Genomic DNA, 19,363 nt, shown 5'->3' with positions numbered 1-19,363 from the left:
TCCATGGAATAATCATAAAAGCAGAAACCTTCTGGTTGTCTTAGTTCTCAGCAATTCCACATTAAAAAAACAAAACCCATTCTTAATCTCCCCTGTTATAAATATTATAGGTGTCTATAGGTAAATATCTCTCACTCCCTCTCTCTGTTTCAAGATGTGAAAGAAAAACAGTCAAGATGCTCTGAAATACTCAACACAAATCACGGTCTTTTTAACCTTTGCCTCTCTGTCCCCTCTAGAAATTCTCCCCTAACAAACAGGACAAGAAGCCAGTATTCTTCTCTGGAGAGTAGCTGGCGTGTATAATACTTCACCTTATTTTACAAGTAGTGTGGATTGCCATCAAGACTGATGCTTTCCCTTCTGCTCTCTAACAAGCAGCTCTCCTTTGCCAGTTCAAGAGCACATTTAGCTGTAGAACAGATCTTGATTGAGTGTGTTTACTTGCTTCACAAAAATCCATTTGCTAGAAGGTCAGACCTTCTATTTATATGTAAAAGAAGCAAGTGTATGAAAATTGTTCAATCAAAAGTGGTGTGAACACCATAAATGTCAGCTTACAGACTATAAAATAAATCTTGTTTCAACTGTATTAATGTAACTATATTCTTGCATTGTTTCTAAAATTGTAACCTAGAGAATACTGACTAGTTTTTTTTTCTAAAGTTATATGAAGTGCTGAAATTTTGCTATCCTATTTTGAACAGCATTACAAATAAATGAGGGATGTTAGTATTTATGCAGTGGGAGGAGGGTGTCTAAAATACTGTTGTTAGTTACTGTAACTGCCTAAGGGTGAAGGCTACTATCTGCTTTTTTGAATACGTTGAATACGTTTTGAATAGTTGAGGTGTGCAGGCCTTTGAATTGAATATTTTTCTAGTGTTCTGATTATTATGGAAAGTTGGATAGTGTTTTTTCATATTTAAATCCATATGAGTCTTTTTTTCTGCAGGTCTGCAAAAGATGACTTTGTATCCATAGTTGGAAAATGTCAAGGTATGGCGATCTCTTCGTGCTTACTTAGTGTCATCATTGTTAAATGGTGATGTTGGTTTACTTTAATGATAATGTTGTAACTTCTTATAAACCATTGCAAAGAATCTCGCAATAATTTTGCTTTGTGACTGGCTCCATTACCCTCCCTCTGCCTCTGCTTTTCATGATGATTAACATATGAAACCTGAATCTGAAATTAAATGATCGTTAAAATTAGTGGGTTTAGGAGACATGAGTGACTTTTCTTTTTTGACCCTCCTTTGAAATAAGCTTGTAATGCAGGTGTAGGCAACCTGCATTTTTTTGATGCAACTGACTTTTTGTTCTGTTTACAAGATTGTATTTATATTTCACTTTTATTAATTAACTTTATTCCTTTCTCACAGTACCAAAGGATCCCAACCCTCAGTGGAGGAGAGTGGCATGGAGTCATGACTGTATGTTGCTTGCTTATGCTGAAAGCACTGGAACAGTCAGAGTGTTTGACCTGATGGGTAGCGAGCTTTTGGTCATTTCACCGGTATGTGCTCTCTCAGATTAAGTATTAGTATAGTAGAACTTCTTTTAAGAATCCTGCATAATTTCCACTCTTGGACCTCTTTAAAATCATGACTTATATTCCTAAATATTGCTGTGAATACAATGCAGAAATGGACCATAAAAAGCTTAACTATAATATATCCATCATATGATCAACAGAAGACGTGTAGCCCTCACAACAGCACAGAGGGCTTGTTTTACATCTGTCTTGCAGTTGTGGTAGATCTGCAAGTACATTGGATAGTGAAAATATAGAATCACCTAATTAGTGTGTGTGCAAATAATTAGAATTAGTATTAATAGATCTGCATTTCATATACAGACTCAATTATAAATCCAGAAATATTGCTGCTAGAGCAACGTGAGGAATTTTTTTTGCTTGGTATGATCGTAGATAATTGTTGTTGACAGACCCCACATAATATATTAACTATTTTATATGTTCAAAGGTTGTATTAAACTGATTTGTGAAGGTGACTGAAATGTATTAGTATGTTGTCTTTGTGGACTTTATAGTATTAAAATTTCTTTAAAAGAAAGATAAAAGGAAGTGTATTTAATATTAATACAAACCATAAAGAGTTTTATTTTTTAATACAGTATAGTAAATTTAACTTCCTAGTTCTTTCATTAACAAAGACACTTTTTTTAAAATCTCCTTTCTCTCTCAATGTCTGTCTTCATTTTTGGGTAAAGACAGCAAGTTTTCCGGGAGATCTGAGTTATGCTATTGCTGGATTGATCTTTCTAGAATACAAAGCAAGTGCTCAATGGTCAGCTGAACTGCTTGTTGTTAATTATCGAGGAGAACTCAGAAGTTACCTTGTAAGGTAAGCATACATTTTGACTTGCATTGAAAGGTTCAGTGAACTTCAAAGGAATTCTTTCTACTCTTTGTAGAAAATAAATCTGAAATAATACATGTATTTTTTTTTCCCTGCATACTTAGTGTTGGAACAAATCAAAGCTTTCAAGAAAGTCATAGTTTCAGCTTTAGCAGCCATTATGCCCATGGGATTACAACTGTCATTTATCATCCTGGTCACAGGTAAGTGCTCTCTTTGCTACCTGACAGTGATATGTAAATGATGAACAAAAGTGGCAAAATAAGCATTGAAGTGTCTTGGATATGGAGGGGGAGAAAAAACCCTATTTTAAAATTGGTATTTAGTGCATTAGAAGTCTCTACCTATGAAAGAAGACTAAGTTGATCTCACTTGAATAATTAGGTAATGAAAGTCGTGTCCTTTTCTGTCTGAGTACCTTGCATAAGCAGCACGCATTTTGTGGAATGTTAGGAATAGCTTCAGAAGACGTTTCTGAGTGTGGTGGGGGTAAAGACTGATACATAAGTTTGGTTGGAGGTTTTTTTTGCATGTTCGTTGGTTTGTTTGCTTCAATCCATAATTGATTGCTGGACTTGTTGGCCAGCCCATTTTCCCTAGTGCTCTGACTGGAACTGCCAGGCTTCTGTATTTGGAGTTGTCTTGTGATATGTTTTCTCTGTTAATAACTTGTTGGTTACAGAAGAGACTTGAGAGGTGGCCTAATTGACTGCTTGCTCTTAAGCCCAATGTAGTTGGAATAGGTCCTGGTTAGCCTACTATTTATGCTAAAAATGTGCCTACTTTTTTATTATCAACTTACTATATAGCAAGGTAAATTCAGCAACTCTTTTTTGTATTTCTCTTCAGTTGTAGGGACTAAACTTCATTCTAGATATTTTTCTTCTATTACATCTACTAGGTTTGAACCCATTAGTGCAGTATGTTATATCACTGTTTAGTTTTAAATGGAAATTAGGCTTGGCTATGGAATACCAGAAGAAGCTCACTCTTATAAAAACTTATTCTTCAATGTTAAGTGAGCTGTCTTATCTATCTCAGGACAAAAAAAAAATTATTAATGAGATGTAATGTTCTTCTAAGTTATTATTTTGAGAGATTAATTTGGCATATGGTTCCTTCTTGCTACCTAATTCATATCTAGTAATTTCACATAATTAATATTCAGTATACTAAATGTATCATTTTGATGTAGTAGGTGAGGATTATGGAGCTTTGGTAGCCGTACCTGACCAGACAACAGAAACAACTCATTGTTTCCTTTGATCAGAGCAGAGTTAATGGTTCTGACACCATTTCCAAAGTTATCTTTTCTGGTCCTAATATTAGGAAGTAGATTGTTGGAACAGTACATGTTGCAAAGAATATTGGGTAATATTCAAAGAAGGATCAAATAATTACTCTGATGTTATGATAGATGGTTATGCTTGTATGATAGATGGTTATGCTTGCATTTAATTTTTGTGACTTTTTGAGTAAATGATGTCAGAGCTCCTAAACTCTTAAAATGGATGAATCCATTAGCAAAAAAATAATGCAGCAAATCAGTTGGCATAGTTGTCAAGCAAATAGTATGGACATTGCTTTTTGTGTGTGCTAATGGCAACTTCTTGCCATAGAGGTTTAGAAGAAACGGAAAAATTGCAATAATGTCAAGTTTTGTTTTCTTTCTTTCCTCTCACCTCAAAGAGAGTGATATCTTTGTTTTTCCTACCATTCTTATAAGATCTTAGGGTAATGTTTTTAAAACTTTGTATTAATATGAAGTAAAAGAACAAGAGACAGTGCTGGTTTTGTGCTTAGAACAGTTTATTTGGAATATTGGTCATTAAAATTGTCTGCTACTGACCTAATAAGTTTTTGTAATGTGTGTGGCATACAAATTCAGGAATTACTGTTTTTTACCAGGAAATATTATGAGTCATTCTATGAAAATCAAACTAGTTAGGTGGCGTCCACTGTGATTGTAGTATCTCCTGCTATACGCAGCCAGTAAAGTTGAAAAATTGCTTAGTAAAGTTGAAAAATTGTTGCTTGAAAGAATGCAGAATTGGATGGAATGGATAGAAAGCAAGTGAACTGATGTTTTGCCCTTTATATAGGCAAGTCCTTTCTGTCTTGAATTTTATCTGTGGTAGAAAACTACTAAAATTGGCATTGAAGAACTCTAAATTCGTGATCAGAGTCTCTTGCTGAAATTTTCTTGTAGAATATATGTACACCTCAAAGTTTTCGTATTCAGTAACGTGAACTTTGATCACTTATAAGTTCAGCTTTGTCACTTTGTGCTTTCTTGCGTTTCATTCAGTCTCATATGGTGAAGTTACATTGGACTGTCTTCACTGCTTGTAAGGCTTGACTTACTACACGTGGTATTTCTGTGTATTTGTACATTACCCATTACAGAGCAATAAAATAGCACTTAAGAACTTAATACACTTAATTTTTTCAACTAGATGTATGATAATTGCAAAGAGAATATGCCAGTAGGGAATGTATCTGAAGCGATAGTTTTAGGGAAAAGTCTAATAATGAATTTCACTGTTGTTGAAATCTGTTATATACCTTAATTTAAATACCAAATGTTGGTGTCCTCTTTTGATCCAGCTTTCATCTAGGATGGAATTTATGGTGCACTTTAGTTGACAAAACTTTAATGTCTGCTTCAGTGTGAGCTCTTTGTAAGCTCTAATGTAAGTTTCAACAACTGCTTGAGCATCCTAATCTGGAACTAAATGTCTTATCTCAGGGCTATCCATGGTAAGACTGCTACAGAAAATGTTTGACGTTAAAGCGTAAAGTTTGTGATAAAGGCCTCGTGATGAAGGAGTTGAAGGGTTTCAGATTCAGCTGAAACTTGTTTGTTGTACCAAAATTGATGAATGAGGAATGGCATATCAAGTTTTTCTTGGATGCCTCAATTGAACCTGTTCTCAAGACCAGCATTACACTGGTTATCTTTAACCCAACTTTGTAGCAACCTGTAGAATACAGCACACCTGAGGTATTGCGAGAGCAGGCATTTTTGGAGACTGAAGGAACCCCATTAAAAAAACCACGACAATCATCTAATCCATTTCCTTCACCTCAGGGTCGGCTGGAGCAGGTTGCTTGGAGCCATGTCTCAACAGACCAAGACCTGCACATCTGTATCCTCCCTTGAGAGTGTGGTCTGTGTCAAGGCCTCTGATGTGCTGGGGACTGAGCCTGGCTGTGCATCACCACAGCTGTGTGGAGCATGTACAGAGATAGGTTCTGGTCATCAGTCTCTGCAAAGAGCTGCACAAAATGCTGCAGACGTTGGATGCTATCGAGGCACTTACTGCTTGCTACAATTCCCTGAAAGGAGGTTGTAGCCAGGTGGGAGTTGGCCTCTTCTCCAGGCAGTAGGGCGAGAGGACATGGTCTTAAGCTGTGCCAGGGCAGGTTTAGGTTGGATATGAGGAGGAATTTCTTCTCAGAAAGAATGATTAGACACTGGAATGGGCTGCCCAGGGAAGTTGTGGAGTCTCTGTCCCTGGAGTTCGTCTAGTTGGTGTAGTGGTGTTCAGTCATAGGTTGGACTTGATGCTCTCAGAGGTCTTTTTCAACCTAATTGATTCTGTGATTCATCTGTGGTTTGTGAATAGCACGAGACCTGGTAATATTAAATAAACTTTACTGACCTCCTAAAGAGGATTAAATGTGGAAAGATATTTTCTTCCTGGACTTTTTCTTTTTTTTTCTTTTTTTATTGTCATTGGACTTTTGTGGGAAAAGTTTTGAAATGGACTCAGGGCAGAGCTGAGCTGTATGAGTGGCAGCCTCTAGGAAACAGAGCATTTCAGGAGTGATGCAGCCTTGGAAAAGAGATAACGGCTTAGCTCTGAGCTCTTACAATTGTGCCGTTTTTTGCAGGTACTTTACTTTTTGATGGGTTATTCATTAAAATGATGCTTCCAAACAAAGTCAGACACATATTCTCAAAGTTTTCATCAAAGTAGCCATCAGTTAAATATAGAACTGCTTGTTAATAATGTGAAAGGGCTTCAAGTGAAAATACTTTGATACAGTTTAATGGCAGTCAGCAATAATTACAAGAGTTGTGTCAAAGTTTTTAAAATACCATCTACTGTGTGTAACGAAATTATTACGTGCACATGTATAATTGGTAGAGTGGCTTTAGAAAACATAATTGACAAACCTTGGTGCCTTTGGTTCCTCAGTGAAGGAGAAGTAACTTTTGTGCCACATCTGAATAAATGGAAACCTAATGCTTGAACAGAATGATCACAACTTTTCATAGGCTTAAGCTATAATTTTTTATAGTTTTGATGGTAAGGCAGAAACTCAAACTTGTAGACAAACTATTTTATTTATTGGGAATTATGACTTATCTGGAAAGCTACAGAAGAGAATGGATAGGTATAAATGCCACAAATAACAACTGACACTCAAATAATATTTAAATACTTTTAGATTTCAGGCTATTTATCCATAGACAAAGCTTACTGAGACTGTTAAATGTCTTGGTATACTTAGTCTTTTTGTTGCTGCAGGCTGACTGCTCTACACTTCAGACTATGAAAAGAAAATGGGGCAGTGTATGAAACCATAATATGCCTTTATATATTTTACAGACTTCTCCTCGTAGGAGGCTGTGAAACAGATGAAGATGGAGTATCTAAAGCAGCTGGCTGTGGGATATCTGCTTGGAGAATTCTGTCAGGTTCTCCCCATTACAAACAGGTCACTAGTTATGAAGATGATGTCAGAATAGTAAGTATATGTCCTCATTTTACTGGAGGAATATTATCGCTGCCAGAATTATCTGACTGGATGTTTGATATCTATCTTTTTGAAAGAAGAATTTTTTGCAATTTTTGCTATTTTCTAAGGTATGATGTGAATGTATTAAGTAGTTACCTTTTCCCACCCTGTATCTTCTGTTTTTGCTTCTTCTACAGTACAATTTGAATTTTAAGTTCTTGATTATCACTTGTGGTTTTAAAACCCAAAACAACAAGAAAGAACAAAAATATTGTAGCATGGAAATGTATGAAGCACTACCATGTGACTTTGGATAAAACCTCCAGTTTGTCCTTTTATTACTTCAGAAGAAGAGACAGCACACTTGAAAGAAATGTTTCAGTTTAACTCTGGCTCTAGATTTCTTTTGTTTGTAGTAGAAGTAAACGTGTGATTTAGTATCAGCTTGTTTATACTGAAATCAATTTACAATATACTAGGATAAATTCCAGTATTTACTCTTATATAGGTTATTTATTAGTATTATAAGGGAGCTACTAATTTAATTGCAAATGAGTAGTGGTTTTCTGTGACATGTTACATACCTAATGAAGTGGACAAAATTACACAAACTGGATTTTATTATCCTTGCATTATTTTAAAGTGGGCAGTTCTATGGAAGTTTAAAGAATCCTGCAGAGTTGATGTAGTATTTGAGATATGACTTAATTCTTGGTGCATAAAATAATGTATGGGATTGTCTTTCATTGAATGATTTGTTTCTGTTTTTACAGGCACAGAGAAGAGGATTATTAAGGATTATGAATGTAAGATTTTACAGCAGACGGGGAACAGAACAGGTATTAAGATCTACACTTACCTCAGAAATGTATTTTACTAACATAATTGTCCATTAATGACTATCTGAGAAACTGACTAAAAGTAGGTTTTAATTTATGCAAGTTAACATTCTATGAAATTGAAGGTAAAACTTTGTTCTTTTTGATTAAATGGAGAAGCTTGCTATTTATTTGGCTTTCTTAAAAATCCAGTTAGTTCATCTGCTGAAGCTTGAATCATTGGATTTCAGGAACAGGTCTAGAGATGTTGATTCAATATTAAATGTAAACTTATTCAAAAAGTAAGGTATAAGAAGCCACCTGGTTATTTGTTAATGAATGTAATAATCATAGTATGTTAGATGTGTAACATATTCTACAAGAAGAAAGTAGATTGTGGTAAGTTTCTCAAATATATGCCCAGGAGAGAAGTAAGAGGAATAAAACCCATCCTTCTGCACTTCCCCACTCCCTCTAGGAAACAACAAAACCCCTTCACCTTACAGCCCAAAATTTTCATACAATATGGAGAAGAAAAAATGGGTGGATTCAAACTAATCATGACGTAAATAGGGCAGACATAGACTTGATTTTTACAGTCTGAGATACTAAGGAAACATTTTGTTAAGTAACTTTCAAAAGTTTATTAAGGGTCAGACTTCTACTACTGGGATGTATGTGAACCTAATAAAACTGCTGATCAGAATCAACTTATTCTTAACAAAACCTGGGTATGGATCTTGTATTCTCTCCCTTGAGTGAGTGAGTGAGTGTTAGAATGTCATGCTCTGGTGTAGGTATGTGCTTTCTATATTTCTAAGGCTTGGTACACAGTGCTCGTGTCTTTCTTGTACACGCCCTAGGAGCGTGCACAAGCACCATGCACCTCTGCACCACCTTCTCTTACCTCTTGTCTACTAATCGTGTGTAACCTTTGATTGATTGCTCTTTCTATTCCCCTTTCCCTTCTTGTAAAAAAATTTGTTTTCCTTTCTTTTTGTTTACAAAGCAAAAACAGTAAAGAATGTGTCTAACACCTTTACCCTGTGGACTTAGGAAATGACCTTAATAGATTTTTTGAGAATGTTTAGGTGACTGATTTAAAGAAGAAGTTGCATGCTTGATTGGAAGGGGAAAATAAATCTTTCTGAATCTCTCTCCAGGGTTGAATGGGGAAAGATTTTATTTCCTTCACTGAAAATATAAAAGAGAAGGCTGAAGTAAAGTTTTTGTACTGAAAAGCTTGTACTGAGTGTAATTTTGGAGAATCTGCCTCTTGCTGTCTTTCAGTGAAGGTTAGACTCTCTAAGAACCTAGTAGTCTTTCTGAAAAGGTAGTAGTTGTGCTGGGAGCAGGGGGAATAAATATAAAGTGTATTTTCAGGAATTGTTATTCGTTGCTACCATAGGAGTGGTGCTAAATTTGACTTTAAAATTTGAGTGCATATTTAGAGGGTCTACAGCTCGGTTGTAGTTGTGTAGCATTTCGTGAATCCAAAGGAAATACTTTGTTAGAAGTACGTTTTGCCTCTTAGGGTATCCAGAGCTGAAGGAAAACTTTATCCAGGAGAATTTTTGTAACCTTGATGAAGTTTACTTACAGATGTTGAATTATTTCATCTGTATGGACTTAAATCTGATATTTACTGTGTTGCTGCTTAGTCTGTTGTTACTCAGGAGATTTGTAAATTCTGATTCAGTGTCCTGAAATGAACAATGTGCTCCTCCAAGATCTCTCCACGTGTGTATTCCCCCCTCCTTTTTTTTTTTTTTAATTTAAATATTTGGTTTGTAATAATGCCCACCCAGTAGTTTGCTTCCAGGGAGGAAGAGCTGTATTGAGCTGTGTTTTGATAAGTTTTCCTTGTGTGGACCTGAGACACAGGACAGTAGAAAAATGAAGCTGCTGAAGGTTTTTTCTATACAGAGAACGACGTGCAATTTTTCCTCCAAGTAGCTGTCAGGGGCGTTCTCCTAGGAATGCCACACTTCCAGGTGTTATTTGCTGTATAACAACGTGATGCAGAAGTTCACATTCCTAAAGATTTGTTCATGCTAAGGGACTTTTCTTCCTTTGTACAGGTTGTTTTTACTCTTCTATGCCAGAATTGATATCTCACATTTATTCTTTTAGAGTTGGGGGGTATGTGTTTATTTATAATTTAAGGCATGTCAAATTTTCAGGATGGAAAAGAGTACAATTTTTTTCCCCTAAAATAGAAAAAAAAATATTTTTGGAGGAATTTTTGTGGGTATTCCCTGGTGTGTATTTTTGTTTACTTTGATAAAATGTTTGGCAGGATGGAGTTTTCAAGATGAATCTTTCTCCTGATGGAGCTCTTTTGGCAGCTATTCATTTCTCAGGAAAACTGACTATCTGGTCTATTCCATCTCTCAGACAACAAGGAGAATGGGACCAAACTGATCAGGTAAGAAGGATATACATGTTTAGAACCTTGAATTATATGTCCTAATCTTCTGAAGATATATTTTCATTGGAGTTAAGAGTAGTTCAAATAACTGTGCCTTAGCTACATTCTGGTTATCCAGTCAACTCCATGTTTTTCAAGAGCCCTACGTTTACTTCTGTAATTATCTTTTATGTTTTAACCGTCAACCATAAGCTCAAAAAATTAAGAAAAACAACCAATTATGTTGCAATGAATTTTTCATGAGGCCTTTTTGGTGCCAGGTAGGTAACACTGTTAAAAGAAGATTGAAGTGCTATTATAAAATAGAAATGGAGGCTAACAGGTAACTTTATTTAAATGACTGAAGCCAAATTCTGCTGGATATCTTGTGTTCTTCTGTTCCTCCCTCAAAATTTATCTTACCTTCTGCCAGATAACACTCTAGAATAGTTTATTAATCAATTTGGTATTAAGTCATTTGCTTTCTGCAGGAATTGTTTGCAAAACTAAGTAGAGGAAGTTATGTTAGGAATTGCTCAGACACTGGCAAACTTTTGTGTGACTAATGTGAATTTAAACACTGGGAGTTGAAAATAAATTAGTTTTCAAAGAAAATTCCAGATAACTAATATGCTTTCTGTGTAAAGAGTGAACTTGATTTTAATGAGGAAATGCATTTTGAAAAGTGACAAGACTGAAATGATGCACGCTAGTATGTGAAGTATTCTGGCTTTCCTCCCAACAATTTCTTGACGAATAGATCATAGAATCACACAAATTATGCCAAGTTGGAAGGGACCCACACGGATCATGAAGTCCAGCCCTTAGCCTTGCACAGAACCATCCCCAATAGTCACATCATGTGCCTGGGAGTATCATCCAAACACTTCTTAAACACTGTGAGGCTTGGTGCTGTGACCACTTCCCTGGAGAGCCCGTTCCAGTGCCCAGCCACCCTCTGGTGAAGAGCCTTTTTCTAATTTACAATCTAAATCTCCCCTGACACAACTTCAGGCCATTTCCTCGGGTCCTGCCATTGATCACCACAGAGAAGAGAATGCTGCCTGTCCCCCTCCTTCCCCTCACAAGGAAGTTGCAGACTGCAATGAGTTCTCCCCTCAACCTCCTCCAGGCTGAACAGACCAAGTGACCTCAGCTGCTTCTCATATGGCTTCCCCTCAAGGCCCTTCACCATCTCCAGTGCTCTCTCACCATCTCCACTGGATGCTCTCTAAAAGTTTAATGTCTTGTCTTGTATTGTGGTGCCCCAAAACTGCACAAAATATTCCAGGTGAGGCCGCCCCAGTGCAGAGCAGAGTGGAACAATCCCCTCCCTTGACCAACTGGCAGTGCTTTTCCTGATGCCCCCCAGGACATGGTTTGCCCTCCTGGCTGCCAGGGCACAAAATTTTACCCATGTCAAGATTTTCCATCTTGCAGAGGGTGGGATTTGAACATGCACCTGCAGAGCACAAAGGCATTTCCCCAAGCCACTGAAAGGCTTTTCACTTTGAGTACTGTGTGTTATGTTCTAAACCTGCAAGATATGAACCAACATCAATTCCAAGCAGGGTAACCAAATGGGATTGAAATTTAATTTCAAACTTATTTAGAAAAGTATTTTTAAAAAACAGCAATCTATGAAAAAAAAAAACTCAAAAAGTTTCCACTCTAGTGCTGGGAAGAGTGTTGTGTGTGTATATGAGCATATCCATCTCTCTCTTTTTTATTGTACACTCCAGACAGATTTGCTCAAGGATACAGTGAGTTGTTGTATTTTTTAGCAATAAAGAATATGAATTCTGAAGAAGTATTTGAGACTTCAGTGAGGGTGATATAAAGGATATTCAGTAACTGGCTGTTCTCAGAATTATTTTTATAGGTGAAACTGGTGTCCAAATATAATGTATATTTTCATAATATGTGTGATTCCAATGTAATCGTCACCCAAACATATTTGTGAAATTAACTCTAGAGTGACCTCATATTTACTTTCACTTGTTAGTACCCTCTTTCTACTGAAAAATTAGGTCCAAAAAGCACCTTCTGCTTGACCCAAGCTTGCTTTGGTTGTCTTGAGCTGTATAATGTACCCGTCCTTCCACTGTGTTGCAGTTAGAGGCAGGATTTCTGCCATCTGTATTGGTGTAGTTCCCGTGTGTTCTCATAATACTAAACACAGTTTAAAACAACAACACTGCAACATAATTCTAAACATTGCAGCACATCATTAAGTAATGCTGCTTCTCTTCTTGCACTAGTCTTGAAAGGGGCTTTATAATTAAGAAAATTACCAGAGAAAATCCTTGCAGTGCTGTTCTGGACCGGTACACTAGCAGGACCTCTACCCAGAGCAAACAGGAGGACTGTTTTGGAGATACTTTTTTATGTCTACAGTCCTGTATATTGACAGGAAAAGCAAACACTTGGCTTCTGATTGCTGGAGAGCAATTATTTCAGAAATATTTAGAGTATTATTACTGTTTAATGCTGACCAGGCCAGGTCTCATGGCACTCATATTTTCTAATACAGTGTTTTAGGAATCCAGAAGTCTATTTTGCTTTTTTTTAAATTTTTAAATTGTCTGGAGAAAACTACAGTGATGCTACAGGAGCTGTGTGTTTATGTTCAGGAAGAGTTTGAATTTATATGGAGCATTTTTATTGAAAAATGAGTGGGTCTGCAATAGAGTAAATAAACAGATTCTGTGTTACAAAGACTTACTTGCATATAATCCTTTTTTTCCTCACAATTTTTTTTTTTTAGCCAGGCTATGATGAGCTCAACCCAGACTGGAGACTCTCTAGTGAAAAAAGAAAGAAAATAAAAGGTATGCAGTACAGTAAGATTATTATTTTATACCGTTGTATAGATAAAAATAGTAATACAAATGTACAAAGACCTGAAATGGCCTAGTTAAATCTCAGTCAGAATGGTTGCTAAAATTGCAAGCATGATCAGAATTTGTGGTATGGAATAGCTAAATGAGTGTCACAATAGGGGGTTTTTAAGTTCTGTCTTAGGAATGCTTTTGGAACCAAAGCTATAAAGAAAATGATATTTCAGTTGGTACAGGATTTCATTTTTTCTTTCTGTGAATGTCTAATAAATCTTGAAAGCTAATGTAATTTAAAGATACTAGCTAAAAATTCTAAAACCAAAGGGTTTTGTTTCCTCTGACTGGATTTGCCTCATGTCAGTCTATTCTCTGAAAATTCAGGCCACAGCTGGTTATTGCATGGCTATTCCAAGAGTGCAGAGATCAATAGCAATTCCATGATCCATTTGCTACTGCTTGTATACATCTATCTTATTAAAAGATCCTCGTTTCTTTGTACTATTTTTCTTGGTGATTCCGTCTTCGGGTTAATTGATCTGACCTTCATGGGTAGGCTGCTGACTTAAGCACAAGTAGAAGAGTGGTGAGCTGACCTGTTTCTCAGTGCTGTTTGGGGAAATATCGTTTTCATCAGAGAAGGGGAAAGTGACATGTAGTGAACGAATTGAGCTAACTCTCAGATGAATGTTTTATCCCAACATCCAGTTACCACAATCAAGACAATTCTGCAAATGCCACAGCTTCCATCCTTTAGACTTTTGTTTATTTGGTCTGTTAGTTTAGTCTTCCTAACAACTATATCTTACAGACTGTTTTAGGAGCCACAGTTGTCACTTGTCCTCAAAACAGTGTGACCTTTTCTGATTTTCATTAGTATTAGGTTTGTTGACAGGTCAAGGGTGACCTGATAAGTATTGAAGTAGGGCCTTATCAAATATCTAAAATTTTTCATATTTTGTACAAGTAAATCAGTTTACTGTGAATTCTTTTTCCAAATAAATTTTATATGTCTTTGATTTTTTTTCTTCTCAACAACTTTATTTAACACAGAAATGATTTAGTAAAATGTAGTTGATGTAAAATACAAACTTAGTGAATCAAGGTTGTACATATAATGGTAAATGTTTGTTAAATTAGGCCATATCTCTTAGTAATGGAAGTCTTCTCATCTAGAGTTTCAAGTGATCTTTCTTTCTATGGTGCATTCTTATTTGTTTTAGATAAAGAATCCTATTACCCATTGATAGATGTAAATTGGTGGGCAGATAATTCTGTCATCCTGGCTCGCTGCTCTGGTGCTTTGACTGTATCATCAGTCAAGACGTTAAGAAACTTACTGGGAAAGTCGTGTGAATGGTTTGAGAGTTCTCCTCAAGTCACTTCAGCTCATGATGGAGGATTTCTCAGTCTGGAGGTGAGGAATGTGCATAAGCAGATACCTTTTTGGAATGCAGTACAGTGGTTTGCTTTTTTATATGTCATCCTAAGGGGGGATGTGGTTATAAAAAAAAGTTGTTATTAGTAATAGAACAAGTGGTTCTTTTTCCTTATCTCTAGATAGGCATTGCAGGGAAATGAACTTGCTGCAACTTAACTGTTGTAATAAAAACTTGATTGTCAAATAACTTCTGGGACATAGAGGCAAAAATCTTAGAAGGTTGAGTAGCAATGAGAGAAATCTTGCAGCGGGAGACAGTTTGTGTTGACAGTTTTTGATGCTTTGTATAGTAGTGCACTTGAAGAACACTGCAAACATTCCTCTTCCATTTTGAAAGACATGCCTCTTACAGAGGGAGTATATTTAAAAGAAATGAGGAACATGTTTAAATTAAGAGAGAGCCATTAAACGATACTTTTTTTTGGTTATTAAGATACCAGGAAGAAGTAGAATACAGAGAAGTTAATAATACATTTTCTTTGAAACTAAGAAAATTACTCTTTTCTAAAGCTTACGCTGAAATAGGTATTAAACATCTTAAAGAAAAGTTTAAAATAATATTGCAATCAGACTATCTCGGTACATACCAAAACTTGTGTGTATGTTTTTGGAAAGGTGTATTATTGTGGACCCCAATATGTATAGCTGAAATATGTAGTCTGAGATTACATTGTACAGAAAACCTTGCTTTGAATAGCTGGGAGTTGAAAACACTCCTGAAAGCTACATTAAGCTATAGAACAGTGTACAAAGATGTCTCCATAGTTCTGTCCTGTCTGGGGTGGTGCAGGACATTTAGTGTAATAGCAGGTTATTATAAAGGCTTCACTACTTCATTAGGTGAGGGATGGATCCTCAGATCCAGGAGACAGACACAGTCAAGGTTTGTGGAGCATGTTAAGCAAACCAAGATATAAAGGGTGTAAAGGAGAATGGGAAGGAGGATGTTGATTCTGACATTTGGAGTACTTGGAGATGTATTCAGTCCTCACCAAACTAGTTCAAGTGTACTAGGTGGATGCTTCTCGTTCATATTTTCTGTGCAGTGTGAGATAAAACTTGTTCCGAAAAGATTACGCTTGGAGAGCAGACCTGGTGATGAAGATGAGGAAGAAGATGACTCTGACTCAGATGATGAAACTTCTGCTAAGGACAGATACTTCAGCTACCTGAAGCAGGGCCTGTACTTTGTGACAGAAATGGAACGATTTGCTCCTCCACGTAAACGACCACGTACTATTACGAAGAATTTCCGCCTTGTCAGTTTGAGATCCACGACTCCAGAGGAACTGTACCAGAGAAAAGTAAGTTTAGAAGGAAAGGTCCTATCGCTCTTCATCAGCTTTATTTAGAAAGAGCTTTTTACTTTTCTTTTATTTCCTGCTATATTTAACAGAATGTTTCTAAGAGTTTCTTAATTGACAGTGTACTGTGTCACCTAATCAAAGGGATCATTGTTTAAAACTAGCAGTATACTGATTGTAATGAGATGATATTTGGAAGTCACTGATAGACACTGCGCATCATGGGCTTGACCAGACTTGGAACTGTACTCCTGTCAGTGTTTACAAATAGTGAAAAACCTGGCAAATGTATTGAATGAAATCAGTTTAGCATGTTATTGGCCAGGGAATGGGTTAACTTGCACTCTGATGTGAATGTTTTGCATGTTTTTTCAGGCATACATACAAGTTTGGGTTGTGACTCACTCTTACTGAAGAGACACTTCTTAATTTTTATGGCTGCTGTAGAGACTGCTTTGTCAAGGCCACTTCAATTGTTCTCATGGTAAACCAGCCCACTCGTTGAAGTTTCCAGTGAGTGCTGGTGTCATACTGGTTACCCAAATAACTTCCTTCTTCTTTTATGAGGGAAAATATCTGATTTTCTAGAGGTGTCCAGATTTTAGTCTTAAAAATTTTAGTCTTACTTATCTCAGATTTTAGTCTTATCTGTATCCTGTACCAGTCTCTTTCCTACCTGCTTAAGCATACCACAGTAATTATCTCTCTACTTGTTTCAACACAGGGAATTAACTGATTGTTTAATATGGAAATCAGATGACTTTCATTTCCATGTGTTTGCTTTTTAGATCGATAATGAAGAATATGGTGAAGCTTTGTCTTTAGCTCAAACATATGGCCTTGATTCTGATCTTGTGTACCAGAGACAGTGGAGGAAGTCGGCTGTTAATGTCGCTTCAATTCAAGACTACTTGGTGGGTTTGTTGTTTGTGACTTCTGGGCTTTTCATCTTCACAGCAATTGAATTCTCAGTTGTGTTCTAATTTATGCAGTGTAAATTGGTGGCAGTTTGGAGAACTGTCCTGCAAATTCCTCTTCATATCATGTGAAAGAGAGTAATATTGTTAATTTAACTGAAGGCCTGATCTGGAAACCTTGGAAGTTAATGCAAGTCTGTGTTTTGGAATATCTTCTAACTTCCAGTCACGGCAGCATGCTTTCTGTAGTGTAATCTCTTCCTCCACATGCAGCAGTAGATTGCTGCCTGGCAAATGACAAATAATAACTGGAAATATAAAGCGTTTAAATAACTTCCAAGTATTTTAGAAAATGGTTTGGGAAGGGGAACTTGGTATCAGTAGCTATATGGCAAAGTCTGATTAATAAAATTTACAGTGAACTCCGCAACCTTTAACTAGAGCTTTTCAGTAGAATCCAGCATAGGGGTTTTTTGGCTTGGAGGGAAGACTTCTAATTCAGCAAAAAGTGGTGTCAGAGTTGCACAACCTAATGATACTATAGGAAAAAGAATTCTAAGAGAACAAGAGAAATATAATCTCATTCTTGTTTTTTTTTTTCAAATCAGTCATTAATTGAATGTCAAAATAAGATTTTTACAAGTAGTCATTTTTTATCTGGTCTGTAATGTCAACTGAAGATGATTAGATAAGGGCAGTGTATTTTGTAACTCTGGTGTCTTTTTCTGTCATAGAATTCTACTGGCATGATATTGAAAATATCTAGTGCTATTGTGGAATACACTTGGTTTATAGAAATGCATTTTACTCCCAAACCGTCACATTTTATTTATTGTAAGCAGTGTGATGTTAACTAGGAAGTACAAATAATAACTTCTGTTTCAGTTGTTATGAAAGTTCTGCTAAATCACTTGGTATTTCTGTGCCCTTTTCTGTCACATCCACCTGAGGGAATTATGTTTTTTGCGTTCTCATCTCTCTTGTTGGCTCACATTGTCAGTCATCAGGTGAACTTGACATTTTCTTGACTGGAAGAAATACATCAGAAGGCCCAAACATCTCTAGTCTTGTTGCTTTGGAGTGAGCCATGTAACATTATGTCTTTGTTCTTGTTCTTGGACAGAGCAAAATTAAGAAACGTGCATGGGTTCTACATGAGTGCTTGGAAAGAGTTCCAGAGAATGTAGATGCTGCTAAGAAGCTGCTTCAGTATGGCTTGAAAGGCACAGACTTGGAGGCCCTTGTGGCCATAGGGAAAGGAGAAGATGGTGGCAGGTTTGATAAGAGTATTTTTTTGTGTTTTTTTGTTTGTTTTTGTTTTAAAGAATGGTGTATAAAGTAATTTCTAGTAATTTGCTAAATTTTTTTTATCAACTACTAATGAAAATGCTAAGAAGCTTTTGCAGGAAATAAAGAAAGATAATTCTTTGAATCAGGCTATTCTAAAGGTGTCCACAAGGTACCTATTCTTATTTTTGTATGTACATAAAGTGTAATGTTAAATGTGTGTATGTTAAATATAAAAAGGGAAATCATTATTTATTTTGTACTGCATTTTCCCTCTTCTCTGAATGTCCTGTAATGTCATCATAGAGAACTTAATGGTGTCGCTATTTTTCTATGAGAATCTGTTTCTCTTGCTGTTTTTAGAAGCTGCAACTAACCCTATCAATGCTTTTTGTTGTATGTCTTAATTGTATGTATGTAATGATCTGTAGTGATTAAGCAGAAGCAAGACACAGTGGAGACAATTCTCCATAATATTCTGTTCTTGGTGGTAGAAGTAGAAGAGGCTGTTCTTTCTTTATGCAGTCACCTATTACCATTGTTTGCTGTAGATCTGCTGCCAATCCCACTGCTACCTGTGGAATTTATAAACTTTTATCAAGTTTGGTTTGGTTTGTTTTAGGGAAGAAACAAGAGGTGATGCCTCTTGTTGACTTGTAATGAGTGTCTGCTTGTTTACAACAGCAAACCTCAGTATTTTTCTATAAAAGTGTAGATTTTTAGTCTAGACATGAATGTAAAGGTGTGTTAGTATGTCTCTCCAAAATTAGTTCATCATATATTTTTGTTAGTTTTTTTTCTTTTTACTGTCATTGGTTAGATTGTTGGTTTTGTCTTCCAGGTTTATCTTACCGGGGGAGGTGGACATTGAAGTTCCCTATGAAGACTTTTTGTCACCAGATGAAGAAATGGATCCTAGAAAGGAAAAAGAACCCAAGAAGCGTCAAGAACTGCTATTATCAGTAAACTTCTCAAAGTAAATGAAATGTTAGGCTGTGTTTTATTCAGAGTTACAGGTTTATAATAATTGCACAGTTGCAAGAATGTCATTACTCTCATACATGTTCTTCCTAATAGGAAAGTAGTTTAAATTTTAATGGGCATTATATTGTGTCAGAGTTCTCAGTTTACTTAATTTCTTGATATATTCTAGTGCACAAAGTAATTAAAGTGTGTAACCTTGGTCTTCGTGCACATGTGGTATACAATATTAATT

At 36.2% G+C, this 19,363-nt stretch overlaps 1 protein-coding gene across 1 annotated transcript in view; it reads left to right on the top strand.

Annotated features, from left to right (window-relative positions):
* NBAS (neuroblastoma amplified sequence) overlaps positions 1-19,363 on the top strand; it is a 164,410-nt gene that overhangs the window by 8,061 nt on the left and 136,986 nt on the right. The window contains exons 6-18 of the mRNA XM_027887996.1: positions 956-999; positions 1,386-1,519; positions 2,236-2,369; positions 2,489-2,587; positions 7,004-7,142; positions 7,907-7,972; positions 10,251-10,379; positions 13,129-13,192; positions 14,422-14,615; positions 15,686-15,943; positions 16,732-16,857; positions 17,984-18,135; positions 18,989-19,123. Coding sequence (XP_027743797.1) covers positions 956-999; positions 1,386-1,519; positions 2,236-2,369; positions 2,489-2,587; positions 7,004-7,142; positions 7,907-7,972; positions 10,251-10,379; positions 13,129-13,192; positions 14,422-14,615; positions 15,686-15,943; positions 16,732-16,857; positions 17,984-18,135; positions 18,989-19,123 — 1,674 coding nt within the window. The remainder of the gene's footprint in view (positions 1-955; positions 1,000-1,385; positions 1,520-2,235; positions 2,370-2,488; positions 2,588-7,003; positions 7,143-7,906; positions 7,973-10,250; positions 10,380-13,128; positions 13,193-14,421; positions 14,616-15,685; positions 15,944-16,731; positions 16,858-17,983; positions 18,136-18,988; positions 19,124-19,363) is intronic.

Source organism: Empidonax traillii, unplaced genomic scaffold (genome assembly GCF_003031625.1).
Source record: "Empidonax traillii isolate 1590-97213 ecotype Southwest subspecies unplaced genomic scaffold, ASM303162v1 scaffold228:size850385, whole genome shotgun sequence".
Taxonomy (NCBI): Eukaryota; Metazoa; Chordata; class Aves; order Passeriformes; family Tyrannidae; genus Empidonax; species Empidonax traillii.
This window is presented reverse-complemented; position numbering and strand designations above follow the sequence as displayed.